The sequence below is a fragment of the Podarcis filfolensis genome, assembly GCF_964270895.1.
Source record: "Podarcis filfolensis genome assembly, chromosome: 15".
In the NCBI taxonomy this organism is placed as follows: domain Eukaryota; kingdom Metazoa; phylum Chordata; class Lepidosauria; order Squamata; family Lacertidae; genus Podarcis; species Podarcis filfolensis.
In genome coordinates this window covers 22,408,567-22,428,481 of record NC_139618.1, presented here as the reverse complement: position 1 = coordinate 22,428,481, position 19,915 = coordinate 22,408,567, and the positions used below count along the sequence as shown (strand labels likewise).

General features: G+C 44.7%; 1 protein-coding gene across 2 annotated transcripts in view; it reads left to right on the top strand.

Moving 5' to 3' along the window:
- The window catches only part of TECTA (tectorin alpha), an 86,907-nt gene that overhangs the window by 12,664 nt on the left and 54,328 nt on the right, over positions 1-19,915 (top strand). For both annotated transcript variants that reach the window (XR_014542065.1, XM_083588258.1), the window contains exons 4-7: positions 7,976-8,113; positions 10,443-10,608; positions 16,496-16,908; positions 19,334-19,907. Coding sequence is in view for 1 of the 2 variants with exons in the window: in XM_083588258.1 (XP_083444384.1) it covers positions 7,976-8,113; positions 10,443-10,608; positions 16,496-16,908; positions 19,334-19,907 (1,291 nt within the window). In the remaining variant the exon portion in view is untranslated. The remainder of the gene's footprint in view (positions 1-7,975; positions 8,114-10,442; positions 10,609-16,495; positions 16,909-19,333; positions 19,908-19,915) is intronic.

Below are 19,915 nucleotides of genomic sequence, written 5' to 3'. Positions count from 1 at the left end.
TTCAGATACCTTTTTTTTTTGTGTTCACTAGTTACTGGACAAGGCTCAGTGACGCCAAGTTGGCGCATGGGTTTACCACGTCTGCTTGCTGTTTCTAGAGTTCTTTAGGCTATTAATTCTGTACTTTTCCTTCTCCACAAGCCAGTTTCCAGATGCTCTGCTTAAGTTACTGCAGAAGTCTGGAGCTCAGCTTCTCAGCTTTGCTCATTTCCAGCCCATTAGCATTTTCACTTAGTGTGTCCCTGCTTTTAACAACTTGATAGTGGGTCTCTCCATTGAAGAGAGACTTCATCTAAATTGTAGGCTCCAGGGTGGGGAAAAGGGTAGGTGCTGTTGTCAGGGGCAGTACCTGAATGAAAATGCTGTTTGACCTGGTAAGCCCAGCCAGTCTCTCGAGTCACCAACTAGTCCCCAGTGGATATTTAATGGAACCAAGAGAGATCTTCCAGATACAGTATATAAATGAAGGTGTATATATCTATAGATATACATGTGTGTGTGTAGCCCACCTTCAGTGTCCCCTCTGCCACAATAAATTAATCTTTGGCTGCCATCCATCATCTTAAAGCCTGCCTTTTGGGAGAAGAAAATAGCCCCCCTCCCCATTAAAAAAAAATGTTTTGGCCCAAGCGACTGATCTGATTTCCAGAACTTTATGGCTTTTAAATGTAAGTAAGCACAGATGGAATTTCTCCTCTGTGATGTTAATCGGAGCAGGCGGGGAAGGAGGGCCATTTCAGAAATGAAGGTTGCTTGCTTGTGTGTCCAAAAGAATCTAACCGCCGCACAAAAATCCCAACAGGGTTCTTAAAAGCATAGAAGGGAAAAAATGAAAGAGAGCCATTTGCAACGCTATCACAACAAAAAATCAAGCTCCAGTCAAAGAGGGGATTGATCGCAGTTGGCTGCAATGCTCATTCATTGATTGCAGCTAATGCTGATATTATCAGGGGAGGGGGCACTGTTCCCCAGTCGCTAGTGCAGAGACCAGAACTACCCACGCATCTTACAGATGTTGAATATCTAATAAAGGTGGCATCATCGAGTGGTGTGTTTATGGGTTGTATCCACTTAGCTTCAACTCAGAGTAGACCCACTGACATTAATAGATGTAAATTAGTCACGTCTATTAATGTCAATGGGTCTACTCTGAGTATAACTAGGATTTGATTTGATTTGATTTTCTTTCCGCTTTGTGTTTGCTTTTGGTTGGTGTATTTATTTTTGTATTTGACTATTTTAAAGATTCAAATGATGCAGAGGGCATAGTCGATTGGCAGTGTGTGTGTGTGTGTGTGTGTGAGAGAGAGAGAGAGAGAGAGAGAGAGAGAGAGAGAGAGAGATTTGACTCAGTACTCAAACCTTGATAAAAGTGTCATGGGTGCCAGCACAAAATGGCTGCCATGGGCAACAAAAATGGGGGGAATGCACTCTGTAACAGTGCGTTCCATCACAAAAAAAGCACAAGTGAAAGGAATCTTGTTCTGCTGCCCTTGTTGTACAGTGGTACCTCAGGTTACAAACGCTTTGGATTACTAACTCCACAAACCCGGAAGTAGGTGTCCCAGGCTGCGAACTTTGCCCCGGGATACGAACACAATTCCTCTTCCGGGGCCATGGAGGCCTATGTAGGGAATGCGTGCCTCGGGTTAAGAACGCTTCGGGTTAAGAACGGACTTCCGGAATGAATTAAGTTCGTAACCCAAGGTACCACTGTATCTTATGATGAACAGCATAATAGCCGCTCATTTAGAGATCGTATGAATGATTATATCATTTCAGTCTGCTGAATCATTAGTCCATCTTGGTCCAGTATTGGACCATCAACCTATCTAGCCCAGAGGCAGCTGACCTATGTACCTCTTGATGATGTTGGACTTCAACTCCCATCATCTTTGCCTAGTGTCATGCTGACTGGGGATGATGGGAGCCCAACATTATTTGGAGGGCCACAGATTAGCCATACCTGATCTAGTTCATTTTTGTGCCTTGATAAGGTAATGGGCTGGATGAGGGCCAATAACTTGAAACTCAATCCACACCAGACAGAGGGTAGTTACTTTGAGTTGGCTGCTTACCTGCCCAGGTGAATGGTGTGTCAACCTGTTCTGGAGAAGGTTGCATTCACTGTAAAGGTTCTTAGTTTGGAATTCTTAGTGATCCCTCTGTGTCATTAGAGACACAAGTGGCCTCTCTAGTTTGGGATGCCTTCAACTAGCTTGGGCTAATACACCAGCTGGGATCCCACCTTGCCTCCAGGATCTGTGCCCTAGTGATCTTCTGTTTAGATCGTCACACTGTGTTGCACCTGGGGCTACCTTTGAAAACAGCCTGGAAAATTCAGTCAAGGATATGGCTGTCAGATTCCTAACTGGGACATGTTGTGTTGCAAACATATCACACAAGCACTTTGCCATCTTCACTGGCTCACAGTCCAATTCAAAGGACTGGTGTTGACCTTTAAGGGCCTTCATGGCTTGGGACAATATCTGAAGGATCTCTTCCTCTTCTCCCATGTACCTACAAAGACCTTGAGGTCTTTGTCAGAAAGCCTTCTACAGGTGCCATCACTAGATGGGGAGTTGTGGGTGGCTGGTGCAGAGCGTTCTGTTTGATGAAGGCTCTCCAGCTGCAGAAGGCCCTCTTCACAGAGGACCATCTGCTGCTTCCTCTAATGTCCTTTTGGAAGCCAGTAAGGACCTTTCAAACCCCCACCCATCTTTCAAATCCTGTCGTGACCTTTTCTATCTGTTCTAGCTCTTATGTTCTATTCTCCACTCTTTGATACCGATAGTAATTTTGACTCTGATTTTTATGCCGCATCACATTTGATTGCATTACTGTGGGTTTTAAGTCATTTGATATATATATGTATTTATCTTGTAAGCCACTTATTTTATGTTGTTGCATGGAAAACACAAATATACTGCAAATATTGTGTGCGTGCTACTGTGATTAGCAAAGCATCTTTTTTATCAACGTGGCAAAATGTTTTGGCAGCTGATGAAGGTGGGAGGCAAAACATTTTTCCACACTAATAAAAAAAAATACTCTACTTTGTTAATCTCAGTAACTTATATACTATATTAGTTATTAACTGAATACTAAAATAGACCCAGAGCAAGTTTGCATGAGGTGCTGTCTGATGCTTCTGTAACCGCCTATAGTGAATAAATAAATAAATATAGGAGGGGTTGAACCTGGGACCATCTACATACATAACAAACATACATAATGTTATTTGTATGCTGCCTTTCCACAGTTCAAACCATGCTCAAGGCAGCTTACAACATGGAAAAACCACATACAGGCATCCCCCCAGTTATGCACATTTTATTTGTGTGTGACTGCTTTTATGCAGGTCGCCGCAAAATAAATAAATTGATTGGAATGCTGTGCCTTCCCTTGCTCGGGGCTGCTGCCCGGAAGTTGCTCTTGGTCACTCACTTGTTGTGATGCAAGGGATTGGAGAGATTGGCCCTGGTGGCACATGTGAGTCTCTCTCTCTCCCCCCTCCCTGCATGCCCTATTAAAATGAGGTACTCCCCCCTTTACGCTATTTCAGTTATGTGCACGGAGCCCAGAACATAAACCCCACATAAGTAGGAGGATGCCTGTAACTACAACATAATAAAGTAATTATAAACAATAAACAAAACAAAATACACAACTGAAAGGAACTATTTCCATAGAAATCACAAGTTCTAAAATAAAGATATAAAAAGCTAACAGCAACCATGCCCTGCCCCAACAACGCCCCCTGTAAACAATACACCAGCCCATGAGTCTGTTCTGTGGCCTCAGCTTTTGTAGCTGGAGTCAGTCCAGGCCCTCCCTTCCCAGGCCAGTTGGGAAAAGGCCTGCAAGGCAGGGAGCAGGTCTTCCAGGACTCACTGCCAAGATGGTCTCTGGTCTCTTCAGCAGCCTCAGCTTTTGCATTCAATGCATGTCCTCTACCATTGAGCTCTGGATAGGTGTTTGACCAAATACACCTTTCAGCCATTTTTCAAACCTGATCAACTTACATGATACCCAAATAAAGCATCATGAGATGCCCCCACTAAGCAGGGCCATGGTTTTGTTTCCCAGGGGGGACAGATGTTGTTGTTTTGTTTGTTTCCCCTGCTGTCTCCACTGGGAAACTGTGGCTGTGCTCTGAAGCAACAGACTCAAATCAGCTGCAACCAAAGGGCATGCTCCTTCGTGCTTCTTTGCCTTTCCTGAAACGACCTTTACCAATCTCATTCTCACTCAATTCAAAACGTCTGGAGGAGGCAGCAAGGTTGAGGAAGCATGGATTGTTTTGGGGAGAGGGAATTGCATTTGCGGCACAGTGCAATTTGTTTTGAACGGCACCATCCTTCACACAAAACGGCGAGGAAAAGACACTGAAGATTTACATACAGAATATAAAAGAATGTGGGCACTTAAGGCGGGGGAGGGGGTGACATTCATCCCTTTCAATGGAACTTGTAGCAACATTGCCTTTCCCCCAGTGTCAAATGGTTTTGGTTTGTACCCTTGCAGAATGGTGTTCTGAAGGAAAACTCATAAGCAGGTTTCTGGTGACTCTGTTGTGCAATAGACTTCACAATCTGTTGCGCAATGAGTTTCCGCTAGTGCAACTGCTGCATTGGATTCTTCTGTTGCTCAACATGAATACTCATGTGCAAGAGCCCTTGTGCTGGCGCGCAGAAAACACTGGATGCATCCCCTAGTAAGCAAAGTATTCCAACAAAGTCCAACAGTGGGCTAAAGGCTGTTATGTTTCCGGGGCCAGATCATCCTTCCCAGGCTCTGCACTTTCTTTGAGACGTGGAAGATCTTAAAAGGGGCAGGGCATTGGTTTGCAGCCCAGAACTCCACCTCCTCCTCCTTTCTGACAGTTCCCTCCACAATTATTGCCTGTGTTGACAATGTGGTCTCTCCCACAGGGGAAATTGGTTCCTTGGGCAGGGAAGATGCTGGCCTGGGGTATAGACACTGGAGGTCCCTGTTCAGAAGTCTCCCTGACTCAAGAGTCACTGAGCTGATGAGAGCCAGTGTGGTGTAGTGGTTAAGAGCAGTAGACTCGTAATCTGGTGAACAGGGTTTGATTCCCTGCTCCTCCACATGCAGCTGCTGGGTGCCCTTGGGCTAGTCACACTTCTTTGAAGTCTCTCAGCCCCACTCACCTCACAGAGTGTTTGTTGTGGGGGAGGAAGGGAAAGGAGAATGTTAGCCGCTTTGAGACTCCTTTGGGTAGTGATAAAGCGGGACATCAGATCCAAACTCTTCCTCCTCCTTCTCTTCTTCTTCTTCTTCTTCTTCTTCTTCTTCTCCTTCTCCTTCTCCTCAAGCTGTGGTTCAGACCTGGATGTGGTGCTGGGGCTTGGGTTGGTTTCTTCCTTCACTGCTACTGCCTGGCAGAGCCAAACGGCCCCTCCCAGCTGGAGCCCAGGCTGCTGAAAATGAGGAAAATCCATTGTCCAGTTGGCTGGCTGGAGTCAGCCCCAGGATCTGAGGGTACCTCACTGCACGATGTTGCACCCTTGACATTCAGTGACTCACCCCAGCTGCACAGAGACGCAAAGCTTCCCAGTTTGAGCCCTGGCAGCGCTTGACAGCTCCAAGCACAAGGTCTGGAGCTGATAAACTGGAAGCAGAGCGCAGCTGAGTTTTCCCTGTGGTGTTCCAGCCTGGGGAACGGAAGGAAATGTTGTGGGTCTGCTGAGTGGAAAAGGTGGGATATATCAATAAATGAGATCTGAACATGATCCAGTTGAAGTTCACTGCAACTAAGCCTGCAATTTCATTGTATGCAGGTTGTACATTGACAATAAAGGTATTATTATTATTATTATTATTATTATTATTATTATTATTATTATGCATAGTTATTGGGGAATAAGCCCTGCTGGTCACCACATCTTAGACCATGCATTGAAAGCACCTTCCATCCCCAAAACCAAATGTAGTTGGTTAAGGGCACTGGGAAATGCAGTTCTGCGAGAGGTAGACTATAGTTCCAAGGATTCTTTGAAGCACCATGTGCTTTAAATGTATAGTGTCAATGTGACTGTGAAATTGGTGGAGGGGGACTTTGCTTAGTGGGAACACCTCTAGTTAAGGATGTCAGCTGCAAACATGTCATCCCTGGTCCAGATCTCACCTTTGTCCCAACACATCTTCTGAAGGACATTGCAGGATGGTATCTCTTTTTAAAAAAATAAAGGGGGTGGGGGAGGAAAAGTCATCTTCTCTCTTTTTAGTGCTTACCTTATCATACTGGAAAGTGGTTGGACAAACATCAGTGTATGTATTGATTGGGCTGAAAAACATCATCATCATCAACTGATGGGCTGTAAAAGCCAGACATCCAACTCTTTCTCCACCTTTCCACCCAAAAATACAAGCCAAGGGAAATGGTTTCATAAATTAAGAGGAGCATTTGCTTCACTACTGTGGGTTTTAGATTTATTGGGCCAAATTGGTTCTTGGTTTAATCATTCCATTAAAGTCAGGGGAATTAAGGATGCCGGCCGGAGGGAGGAGAGAGCTGGTCCGCTGGGCCCACTTTTATGGTGGTTGAAATAGGAGGTTCTATAAAACACATGTCATGGAGGGGCCATAAAAGGAGAAGTTACACACTGCCAAAATTGCTTTGAAATTGGGCCTCTTCCAGGCACTGGGCAGTATCCCGACCCGATGTAAATTGGAATCTCATGCATTTAATTCTCCGAAGCGGAGCTATTTTAACTCTGGTTGAGCATGCGGCTCTGAGCGGCTGCCGTTTGATGTATCATCTGCTGGACTATTTTAATATTCTGTGATTTCGTATTTTGAACTTCCAATTGCATGAGGAGACTTTAAAGCAGCTTTAACAGGCATTGATTCGTTAGCCTGACCACTCTGCATCCCAGTGAGACAAGTCCCAGGGGGACAGATCCAGACAGCTATGCTTACTGCCGCCACCTTTTAACTCGCACATTATGGACAGCCCAGTCTTGTGTTTTTTTAGCATACTACTGGGGCAAACCACATAGACTATCAATGGGCTTATTGCTGTTGAAGCATTACTGTGCTATCTAATATAGCATTTGTTTTAATTGTTGAAACTTCTCAGACTTAAATTGCATACCCTCCAATGAAAATAGGGACGTCCTATTCTATTATTATTATTATTATTATTATTATTATTATTATTATTATTAAGAAGGGCACATTCAGGCCAGACCAGCCTCTCCTGGTTGTGGCTTTGAAATCTATTCACTATTAGATTAATTTCCAGGCCCTTTTCTTTTCTCTCCCAAGTAGGAAGGTCTTCTAAACTTAAATAAACAAACAAATCAATGGCCAACATATTCTGTTGCCTAGGTTTTGGTGCAAAATCCTGTTTACTGTTCTACAAAAGCCAGTGTTTGCATTATTATACTATCTGAATAGGGAAGGTAACCGAATAAGATAACGCTTGTATGGATAAAAATGTGATGGTGGGAAGGCTGATACCAGAAGTTCGAGAACAAAGTTTTACTCATGTTTTTCAGTGCTTATTCTAACACTGCCATCTATAGGACGTACAAAGTACAAAATGGGTAAATTAAGATATTTTTGTTGGAGAAACATCTGTTGAGGTTGAATCAGCAGCGGAACGAAAATTCAGTGTGTGCATTGGGGGGGGGGAGCAGACTAATTCTTTGCTCTGCTCTGTCTTGCTTACAAAAATGTCAAGATTATATCCCAATTTAAATGTTTTCAGTACTAAATGTTTTCAGCCAACTAAAGGTGCTGTTGGGCTTTTAGGGACTAGAAAACAAAATATTGAAATTTGGTGTGCTTAAGATGTTGTGCCCTAATTTCATAAATTAAAAAGTTGCGCTTATTTGTTTATATTTTTTTTAATTGTTTGGAAAAATTATTCAAACTCAGAGGAAAAGCTTGGCCAAAGGGAAACATTTATCTCACTGTCTAAAACAAGCATTTGTGCGTCAAACAGGTGAACACCTTCCAGGCTCTCCTGGTCTCAGATGGAACATCCTCCTTTGCCATCTTCAACTATGAGGAAATCAACTGGACCACAGGGACCGCAAGTGGAGGAGACCCTCTGACAGGCCTTGGTGGTGTGATGGCTCAGGTAGGAACTTGAGTTTCTCTCCATAGGCTGTCTTCTCCAGTGACCATTTTGGTGCCTGGCATCCATGAGGAAAAAGCAGGCAGCTCTGTGGGTGTAGAGAACAGTATCTAACACCCCCCCCAAAAAAGGTCCCAAGTTCTGGAGAGGGGTCGTGTTGCCTCTTTCTCCACCTGTAGCATCTGAGTTGAGAAGGGACATGTTCCTGTCCTCCTCCCCTTCAAGGCCCAGAGACTATGTTCAGCCTGAGGAAACAGGATGCAGGGCCCATTTTGAAAAGTGCGCCTGTGCCTTGCCCTGAGGCAAAGATCTTAGTGATAGATACTGGAGTTGGAGGAAGAGCTGGATCCATCCATCCAACCAACCAACCAACCAACTGTCCGTCCGTCCATTCCATAGGAATCACAGTAGGAATAGAATGGCAGAGTCACTACTCACAGTTCAGAGTGTGGTTCAAAGAAACAGACTGAGCCAGACCACTGGTCCACTTAGGTCAATATTGTCCATGCTGGCTGGAAGCAGCTCTCCAGGGTTTCAAGCAAGGGATATTCCCAGCCCTACCTGCAGATGATGGAGATTGAATCTAGGACCTTCTGCACAAAACAGCTGCTGATCCATTGAGCTATGTCCTTTCCCTGTAAGTTCAGTGCTTGCTTCAGCACAGAGACAAAAATGCTTCTGAATACCAGTTGTTGGAAGCCACAGAAGAAGAGAGGTTCCTGCATTTGGTTCCTGCTCAAGAGTTTCCCACAGGCATCTGATTGGCTGCTGTGAGAACAGGATGCTGGACTAGATGGACCCGATCCAGTGGGTTCGTCTTATGTTCTTATTCCAGAGGATTGTTGCAGCAAAAACAGCAGTCTTGTAGCTCTGAAAGATTAATGAATTTGTTCCACCATAAGCTGTATGATAGACGCTAGAAGATGAAGCCCACTTCATCGGAGGCATATCGTGGGGCACCACTTTCATGAATAGTCGCTGTGTTTATTTCCCCACTTAAGCTCTCCTTGAATTGCAAGAGACTCTACTTTTATTCCACTTGCCATTTTCCACTGCATTTTGCAATTTCCCCCACTCGGTGCCCAAGTGTGTGTGTATCACACATGCTTATGCATACGCTTGCCAACTGAAGATAACCGCGCAGCTGACGAAGTGTACCCTGCATCACAAAAGGTTGCACCTGCCTTCCCCGCTGCATTGCTTTCTGGGTGTTTTGGATCAGGACTCATCATCACTACTGATGGGAGTGTTGGGATACTGCCGGGGAGGCGGGGGCATCAGGCAGGACCCCAGCTGGCTCCAGCCACTGGCCGGCAGCCGGACGATCACAATCACCGGTCTCCCTTGGAACAGCATTGGTCAGCGACACAAGCCTCAGATATGTTTAGAGACCCGGGCACGCTCTGTCCCCAGAGTGTGTAAATCTTCTCACAGCAGAAGAGGCGGACAGAGAAATGTGTAAGCATAATGTATTCAGCAGAGTTCAGGAACAAAGGAAAACATGTCTGCTTCCCTTCGTCTCCAGCAAAACAGCAGTAACACAAAAGCTATATACAAACAGACGTTCCCAGCAGACTGTGCTGGAAATGTAAACAGGCAGGTGACACACAATAGTCATTCCTGTCCCTTTTAAGGTGGAATGGAGCTATATCCTAACAGGGAGTTCCATCAATCAGTTCATCCATCTCTTAATGACGGCCAGTGACCAATATTCAGAAGGAAACTTTGTGCAGATGTCCAAAATAAGTACAAAACCCCCAGAAAACCACAGCAGTAAAATTACTAATAACTGCATCATACAATAGAACGCCAGGCACAGAAAACATAGTTGTAACGCTGCTGAAATTAACCCTGGTGAGTTTTATGTGCAACGCTTAGTTACCCTGGAAAACAGGGATGTGCTGTGAAGAAGAAGAGTTTGGAGTTGATATCCCGTTTTATCACTACCCTAAGGAGTCTCAAAGCAGCTAACATTCTCCTTTCCCTTCCTCCCCCACAACAAACACTCTGTGAGGTGAGTGGGGCTGAGAGACTTCAGAGAAGTGTGACTAGCCCAAGGTCACCCAGCAGCTGAATGTGGAGGAGCGGAGACGCAAACCCGGTTCCCCAGATTATGAGTCTATCGCTCTTAACCACTACACCACACTGCCTCTCACACTGATCTAAAAGGAACAAAATAGCATAAAATGCAGCTGCAGTAGAGGCTGGATCTGCAGTAGAGGCTGCAGTAGAGGCTGCCTGAGGCAACCACCTCCCCTTCCCTCATGAGTGGGCTAACCATGGCTGCAGCCTTTTACTCATTCCCTGCCCCACTCTCCCCTATGTATTGTAGGCTGGCTTCAACGGTGGAAATAGCACCAATTTTTTCAGTATACCTGGTTCCAGAACCCCAGATATAGCCAACATTGAAGACACAACCAACGTTAATGTGCCGGGCCGCTGGGTGTTCAGAATCGATGGGAGGGAAATTGACCCAGCCAACGGGTGCAGTTTTAGAGGTAAGCAATATTTTTTTAAAAAATCCCACTTTATGTTGTTTCCAACTTTTGATCCAGGCAGCAAAATGTTGACTACACTGACCGTCAGTGTTTTGGGTAGTGTTTTGCAGCAATGAATACCTGCTCTGGCAGGCAGTCTCTGCAACCCGACAATGTTTGACATATGTGTTCAAAACTCACAATGCATATTAAATATTTGTTTATTATATTTATTAATTTATTTATTTATTCTTTCTTTTTTGGTCAAAGAATGAAAATCAAGGCAACTGTCAGGGAACTGCCATCAGAGCTAGAGGCAGAGGGAAGGCTCCAGAGGGATGCCGGAGAGGGTCCCAGTAGGGAGAGAGGCAGCCCATCTGCTGGGGAAGGAAATCAGCGTAACACCAGTGGAGAAGGGGGGCAGATGGGGGAATCGGAGAGGAGGCTCCAAGACTCCTCGCCAGAGACCAGCGGAGAGAGTACGGGTACTCCGCTCCCCACACCCTCCCTGCGCAGAAGACTTCCGCGCAGGGAGAGTAGGAGGAGACTTGGTGTCAAAGAACTTCTTTGCTGGGGGAAAAAAAAAACTTCTTTGCTGGAAGAAGTTCAAGAAACGCCCACTGACGGATTCTGCCAGTGACTGAGACAGCCACGAAGCTAGAGGCTGTCCAGACAGAAAGGGTTCAACCAGGTAACCTAGCCAGGAGTGGCGGCAACTTACGCACGAGCAACCCCTAGAACCATAACAGCAACTTACCAAAAACAGAACACGTTAAAAACCTAGGGTAAAACAACCCCAAATACACAAATCTATAGTTGATAGATAGATGATAGATAGACAGATGATAGATGATAGATGATAGATGATAGATGATAGATGATAGAGATCCAATGACACTTCACCCTGCTAAGAGAAATTTAAGATCCAATGAAGTTGTTGAGTATCAATGTTTCTTCCTAGTGCTCAAAAACAAAAAGTGATGGCACCAGTCCCACAAACCTTAAAACACCCTCCCTCCAAATCTGGTGCCCTTCAGAAGCTTTAGACTACAACTCCCATGTTTCCCGACTATGGGCTGTGCTGGCTGGGGCTGATGGCAGCTGTAGTCCAAAACATCTGGAGAGCACCTTGCTGAGGAAGGCTGTCTTACAACAACCATGTAAAGTAGGCCAATATAGTCTCCATACTGCAGACTGGGCCCTGAGAGAATAGCAGTTTGCTGAACATCACCTGGATAACTCTAAGGTAAGATTAGTCCTGGGCGGGAGGGAGGCCCCTGCCTTGACACCTGTGCATGAACAATGCACCTTATTCATTACTTACAAAGGTGTAAGAGGGCAGGCTACATCTGTGCTACAAGCACATCTCTGCTTTTAAGTCTGTTTAACTGGGGTTGTTGACGCGGGTGGCGCTGTGGGTTAAACCACAGAGCCTAGGACTTGCCGATCAGAAGGTCGGCGGTTTGAATCCCCGTGACGGGGTGAGCTTCCGTTGCTCTGTCCCAGCTCCTGCCAACCTAGCAGTTCGAAAGCACGTCAAAGTGCAAGTAGATAAATAGGTACTGCTTCAGTAGGAAGGTAAACGGTGATTCCATGCGCTGCTCTGGTTCGCCAGAAGCGGCTTAGTCATGCTGGCCACATGACCCGGAAGCTGTACGTCGGCTCCCTCGGCCAGTAAAGCGAGATGAGCGCCGCAACCCCAGAGTCGGTCACGACTGGACCTAATGATCAGGGGTCCCTTTACCTTTACCTAACTGGGGTTGTCATCACATTTCATCCTAAACTGAGAAACTTAAAGCAAATTCCTACTCAGGCAGAACACCCACGGAATTACAAGGGGAGCTGAAAGGTTCTGTGAAATTGCTTGGAGGAATTTCTTGCATCCCTGTGGTGACCCTCCTGAAGGAATTATAGGAACTGTAGTTTGAAGGGATGGCAGGGAGAGCAATAAGCTATGAGAGTGTGGTAGTGAATTGTCATAATTTGTTAATATTTGTTCATTCTTGCTGGTAATGTTGATGTTAATTAGCGCAGAGTACCTTACAGTCATTATCTTAACCTGTCAGATAATAAAGGACAAATGCAGTGGAGACCGCTAAGAGCCTCCTACATTTAAAAAATTGATCTCATTTAATGCTAGTAGGTTGCATTGTTCTCTCACTTCCTTTCTTATCTCTGGTAGTAGCAATTAATGGGAAACGCAAGCCAGGTCAGTCTGCTGAAGTGAAAGCAGCAATGAATCCCACAGCACTTCCGTTTATAGCAGCGGTGGAGATCCTGTGGCCTTCCAGATATGGCTGGGCTCACATCATAGAATCATAGACCCACAAGGGTCATCTAGTCCAACCCCCTGCCATCTTTTTTGCCCAACATATTGCTCGAACCCACGACCCTGAGAATAAGAGTCTCTTGTTCTACTGTCTGAGCATCCTTGAGCGTTGGGCAAGCTGGCTGGAGCCAATGGGAGCTGCAGTCTAACAACAGCCAGAGGGCCACAGATGAGCCATGAACATCAACAGAGGCATCCACAGAGCATCAGTTTTTATATTAGTTTCTATGGATGGTTTTATTGTTTAAGAGTTCACTGGATGGGTTTTATGAGCTTGTGTTTCTGTGTTTTCCTTTGCTTTTACCATGTAGGTTGTCTCTGTGCTTTGAAGCATTCTATAATATTTGTGTTTTTTTTAAAAAAACAATACACGGCTGTCCAGATGTTGTTGGGGCTACCACTCCCCAACATCTCATGACCTTTGGGCATGCTGCCTAAGAAAAACGAAAGGGCCACAGTTTCCTCATCAGTGGAGGCTGGTCGATTTGGGCAATCTCCGCTTGGTCTCATCCAGCTCCCACCCTCCTGGGACAATCCCTGGCTGTCATCTTCCTTCTCCTTAATCTCAGTGTTGCCCTTGTAGAACCCAGCAGGAAGGAGGAGGAGGATGGGGACAAAACTAGAATCAGTTGGCTCTTCCTGATATTGCCTCTGGCTCCACCTACAGGTGGCCTCCTGGCCTTGCAACCTACCAGTCCCAACGGACACCAATCACCACTGTTCCCCATCCATTCTTTATCTGCCCCAGCATGTCCTGAGACACTGAGGCTTTCTCACAATTTGCAGCTAACAGAGAAAATGTACAGGTTGTGCTCACGTAATTTGCAACTAACAGATGAATCAAAACAACAAGAGCCACACCACAAGGCCGCCACCGCTTCATTACTACTTTTCTATTAAGTTATGGTCCTCTTGTGCTAGATTTTTAAAATACCAGCACTGATAGGGATCCTATTAACCTTATCTTTACAAACACAACATGCTAGCTGATAACAAGCGAGCCCCTCCTGCACACTCCGTTGGAAATGCCATCGCCTTGAAAAGATGCTATGGCTGATCAAACATTTCCCCGGCTCCTGAATTATGGATCTCAGATGCGTTAACAGGCCTCCCTGCATAATGTGTGTGTGAGCATCAGTATAAACAGGACCAAAACTCTCTCTGCCACCCCACAGGGACTTGAGTGCAGGGAGATTATAGCATTAGCGGTTTAGGAATTTAAAAGAGCATATATCCTTTCTCTGCCACAGGTCTGAGAATATTCTTTCTCTGCCACCTGTCTGCACGCTGCTGGGATCAGAACATGTGTCTGTCCATCTGGCCATGTTGGATTGGGAAGCCCCAGAGCTGACCCACAGACAGGAGAGTCAGCCTGGAGGCAGAGGCGACTGCAAGCCAGAAGCTGAGCTGGGAAGCCTGTCCAAAGCTCAGGGGCAGGAGTGGGTTGGGATGAGGATGAAGGCAAGCCAACAGATGGGGATACTGGCAGGCATGGAAGCATGGATGGAGGGAGATAAAGGAGGAACAGTCAGGTTGAGAGGCATAGATATCTAAAGCAAAGCTAGAGAGCCGGATACCAGAGTCTGGATGGTGCCCAGGCAATGACCCAAGCTCAATATGGTAGAAATGAGAAGGAAACTTCAGCTGCAGACACACTTTATTCTAGACTTAATGGAGACTGAGTACTGGTTTTAGCTATTGCAGACCATACACAACCTACAGCTATGGCATATTTCTTTGCCCCTGAAAAGCTGGTTGTGGCGTTTGCCCTCTTGGGTGTGTGATATCATGGTGGGTCATAAGGAAAGGGTTAAATGAGTGTGAAGTGATTGGCCAGTAAGAACACAAGGGGAGGAGGTTGGCGTTAGAGTTGGAGTTGTTGGGGAGTCAGTCGGGTGTTAGAGAAGAGAGAGGGAAGATATGTCTGTGGGTTGGGATAGTTTGATGTGAGAGAGTGAGAGAATCTGTTAAGAGGAGTCAGATAGACAGTTGGTGTTATGTACTGAAGTTCTCACCCTGGGCCAGCAGGCGGATACTGTAGATAGTTATGCAAATGAAGGATCGAAAGTGACGTTCAGTGATTGGATAGTTTTAGAAAGTTGCTACAGTAACGTTGTACTGGAGCTCTATATAAGCAGGCTGACTGAGCTCCTCAGTTCAGTTCTGTTCTGGCTTCTGAATAAACAAGAGCTGTTTGAAGAATCGCTGTGTCGTCTGATATGTTCACCCACAACTTAACAGTTTGGATAATCAGTTAGAAGTTATTAGGAAGGTATAGGCCGGTAAAGAAGCTAAGATTAAGAAACTGACAAGAAAAATTATCTGAAACCATAAACTTGATAATGCTTATAAAATAAACTTGTTTATTTGGTTTAATGTTAACAACTGTCTGGACTCTGTGCGTACCCGAGAGAAACGGGTTGGTGGCAGCGGGGAAGCAACCACAGTGGTGGCACAGGGATCAATAGACCGTCAAACGTCCGGGGACCCTGTGTGATCGCCACACTGGTTTCATTCATTCCATGTGAAAACAGGTGTGGGAAGAGAGTGTATCCACGCCTGCTCAGTGACGTTCAGCAGGGGGGTGGCCTTTGCCAAAATTACAATTGCCACTCTCTTCTTCATTCATCTGGGACATGTGCCAGGAGGAAAAGGCTTGGATAACCTAATCAAAGAGATGGTTTTCCAACCCGAATCGAGTAACCTGCGGACAGCAGAATCTAGAATCCCCAGACCACACCCCTCACCAGTTGTGCCTCCTCTTTGGCCTGTCTAGAATTATTTATTTCAATTGATTTGATTTCATTCGGTTTACATCCCAGCCTTCCTCCCAGAGGAACCCAGGGCAGCAACATGTCTTTGAACTCTGATAATATTTCTTACTTGTTTGGATGGAAAACAGAGATGTGTGTGAGTATGTGTGGAAACTGGCCTACTGTGCAAAGGCAAAATTCAACTTCGTTGGTCCACCCATCACTAGCATATCTCCCCCAGAAGTTTGCCTGGAAGGAAATGTAGCCCTCAGGCTGAAAAACATCCCCAACCCCTGATACAAAATTTTGTATTATAGATAAACACACACACAGTGGTTTATTTTCTGTAATGCCGTGTCTATCATGAAGTATTGTTGCTTCGAAATTATGCTGCTTGATGTTTAATTACTGCTAATTCATACTGGAGGAAAATGAGCCTAACTAAGCAATTGCAAATTAATGCCCCTTGAGTTGCAAACATAACTCACCCAATTGTTACTAGAATTCAGTTACAGCAGCGGTGGCGTATTTGAGATGTAATTCACGCTGCACGGATGTAGTAATTTGTTGGTGCCAGAAGACTTTGTCGGAGCTTAATTGTGGTCAATGCACTGCGATTTGAACATGTTGAGTTTTCGTCTTCTCGTGCTTTGAACGTAGAAGTGACACCTACTAAATTCAAGCAGCTTTTGCAATTCAGGATTGCTATCATTTGAAGTGTGTGTGTGTTTAAAATTGATTTACTCAGAGTAAAACATCGTTGCATCCAGATCTTTGCTACAAAATGGGCTGATTCTTTTTCTTGTTCATGTTCTTATTCTTTTAGGCCAGTTTCTCCGTCAAGGAGAGATATTCTGGGAAAGCGCAAACTGCTCCATCAAATGTCGTTGCCTGGATTTCAACAATGAGATATTTTGCCAGGAGGTGTCTTGCGGCCCCTACGAACTCTGTGAGCCAAAGGATAAGTTCTACCAGTGTGTGCCAGTGGAAAGCAGCACTTGTGTGGTCTTCGGGGACCCTCACTACCACACTTTCGATGGCTTCCTCTTCCATTTCCAGGGTTCTTGCTCCTACCTCCTAGCCAGGCAGTGTTGGCCAGGATCCATCCTCCCTTTCTTTAGCGTGGAAGCTAAGAATGAGAATCGAGGTGGCTCTTCTGTTTCCTGGCTAAAGGATATCTCTGTTGAGGTTTATTCGCACAAGATAATCATCCCCAAAGGCAGCTTTGGGAAAATTATGGTGAGAGTCAATTCTTACATTATGGGGAGAAAATTCAATTAAGGGCCCTTGATTCATTTAAAATTAGGGACCAGAGAATACATCAATTTTGATTTCTCTCAATTTCTTACTATTCCAGTCTTAAAGATCAGCTCTCCACATTTCCACTTCTTTTTGTGATTTCTTTATTTGTTTTAAGTCACGAAAATTCATCAGCATTTTAGAGTGGATTTCTCCCAGTGCACACACACAGTGCAAAGCTTCTTCTTCTTCTTCTTCTTCTTCTTATTATTATTATTATTATTATTATTATTATTAATATACTGCCCTATACCCGGAGGTCTCAAGGCTGTTCACAGAAAAGTTTAGCTTAATATAATGCATTTTTACATGATATTTTCACTAATACGTGCTATTTTATGCACACTTTACTCAGTCATATGCATTGTGTGCATATTACTTGGCTGAAGAAATGTTTTGCAAAATTTGGAGATGTGCAAATTTCAAAGGATGGTTGTGTTTCTGTTTTGGAAAGAGCAAATTAAGCCACTTCATCTTCAAAAGAGAACTGTATTGAATTTCTCCTCCAACCCCATTTAAAACTAGAGCTAGACTGAAAAAATGGGATATTTTCACAAACATTTTTGGCAGCAAAAATCAACCACCACCCTTTTGGCAATTTTTCAGGGACTGCAAAGTTAGGATAGTGCTTCCTGAGCTGTTTTGCTCAGCCTCAGAGAAGTTGTCATGTATCCAGCTCTGATTGGCTACATAATGCCATGACACCACTACATTTGACCCTTTGTTGGCTGGGAATTAACCAGGAAGAATTTTGAAAAGGAAAAATGGCACTGGAATAAGAACACTGGTGCTGCTGGTTGTAGTGGTGTCAGTCAGCCAGTTGGAGAGGGAGGTGGATGATCAAATAATAACAGGGTTGTTTGGAGAAATATTTCATTTGTAAAGCACCAAAACCTGCTAACAATACATAAAATATTAGCTCAGAATCCACTTAACACTGTTCCTTGTAGGCTTCCGTCATTAATACTGGGGTTATCCTTTCTAGGTTTTTTTCTGACGTTAAAACGACATTTCACGTGGTTTTCAGTTCATCTTGAGAAGTGTGTGTAGCTGCTGTCTGAACGCTCCTTTCAGACAGGGGTGGTCAACTGATGGCCTTTGGGTTGGATGAAGCTGAAGGAGCCTTTTTCCTAGCTCCCAGTGGAGCTCACACCCAGAGTTTTTAAAGTTATTCAGAAATACACTGTTACATCTTCCTTCGCACTTCAATGTCACCCCTTTTATACACAAGATGTAAATGGACCTCTTCCTATGTACTGCTATGCTTGAGCGTATATGCTGCACATTACAGTCTTTCTGGCCAGATGGTACCAACTCAGTTATGAAGCAGAACACCTCCAGGTTATGGTTTGGAGAACAAAGCATCGTCACCACGCCAAGGTCATTCCTGCTTTTAGGATAGCGGGATCCAAAACTGAACTTTCTGATTGAATTCCAGATTGTAGCTCCCCCCCTCACATCTGGATAGCGTCTCTGTGCAGTGCTAAATAAATTTGAGGGGCTCTGTGACTCATAATGTTGGATTGTATCAAATGTAGCCCTTTTCCGAGACCAGGGAAAAGAGACGGCGGAAGAAGATTGGAAGAAATTTAAGGACTATCTTAAGAAACATTGTAAAATTATTGAAGGCTAGAACGATGTTGATTCAGAAATTAAGTGGTTAAAAGCTGTAATGATTATGTGATTAAGAAAAGAAAGGTTAAAAATTATACAGAAATTAGGGGAAGGATTTGCTGAATTTACTTAATTAGAGAATGGAATACAGAAAGGGGAGGTATGAGGAGGTCGGGAAAGTAAGTTTTATGAATATAAGGGATTGAAATTATACTTGTTTTGTATGTGTTCTGTTTGGTTTGTATGTATTTTCATTGTTTTTGTTTTTTTTTGTTCTGTTTTTTCTATTTTATATAAATTCTTAAAACCTTAATAAATATATTATGAAAAAAAACACAAATGTAGCCCTGTGTAAGCTTCCCATGAGTAGCAAGATTTCCCCTTGTGCAATGGGACTTGTCTCACTCCTCACCCCCTCACCCCCACTGTGTGCCCCCTAAACCTATTTGGGATTCCCCCAACACTTCAGAGCAGATTTGAGAAAAGGGTGGGAGGAGGAGGGGAAATCTTGTTGCACATGCAGAAATATTTGTGCTGACAGGATGGTGACTTAGCACTGCATTGAATGAAATAATAATGGTCTGGTTAGCAGACGTTTTGTTATAAAATAGTAAATAAATACATTTTGGACCCTCCTCTTTTCCTCTCTCTCTCTCCCCCTCTCCCTATGTCTCCCCACCCCTATTTATTTATTTATTATATTTTTTTAATAAAAGAAAACAATGTTTTATATTTTGTACCCATCCTGCAGATAGACGACTTGGTTATGTCTCTACCCGTTTTCCTGGAACTGGGGGCCATAAAAATCTACCAGAGTGGTTTGTCGACAGCGGTAGAAACAGACTTTGGCCTCTTAGTGACCTACGATGGAGACCATTATGCTGCTATTTCTGTCCCAGGCTCCTACATCAATGCCACATGTGGTCTCTGTGGGAACTACAACAAGAACCCAGAGGATGATGTGCTGCGCTCGGATGGCAAAATGGCCACATCGGTGCTGGATCTGGGGGAAAGCTGGCGTGTCTATCACCCTGAATGGAAGTGCTCCCCAGGCTGCTTAGACAACTGCAGCCTTTGCGATGCAGCGACCGAGTCCCTCTATTTTGGCCCCGAGCACTGTGGCTTTATCAACAAAACTGGAGGTCCTCTCTGGGAATGTGGCGCCATCGTTGACCCGACAGCTTTTGTCCACAGCTGTGTTTACGACCTGTGTAGCATCCGAGATAACGGCACCGGAGGGCTCTGCCAGGCGATTCAAGCTTACGCCTTGGTTTGCCAAGCCCTTGGGATCCCCATTGGAGAGTGGAGAGCACAGACAGGATGCGGTAAGTGG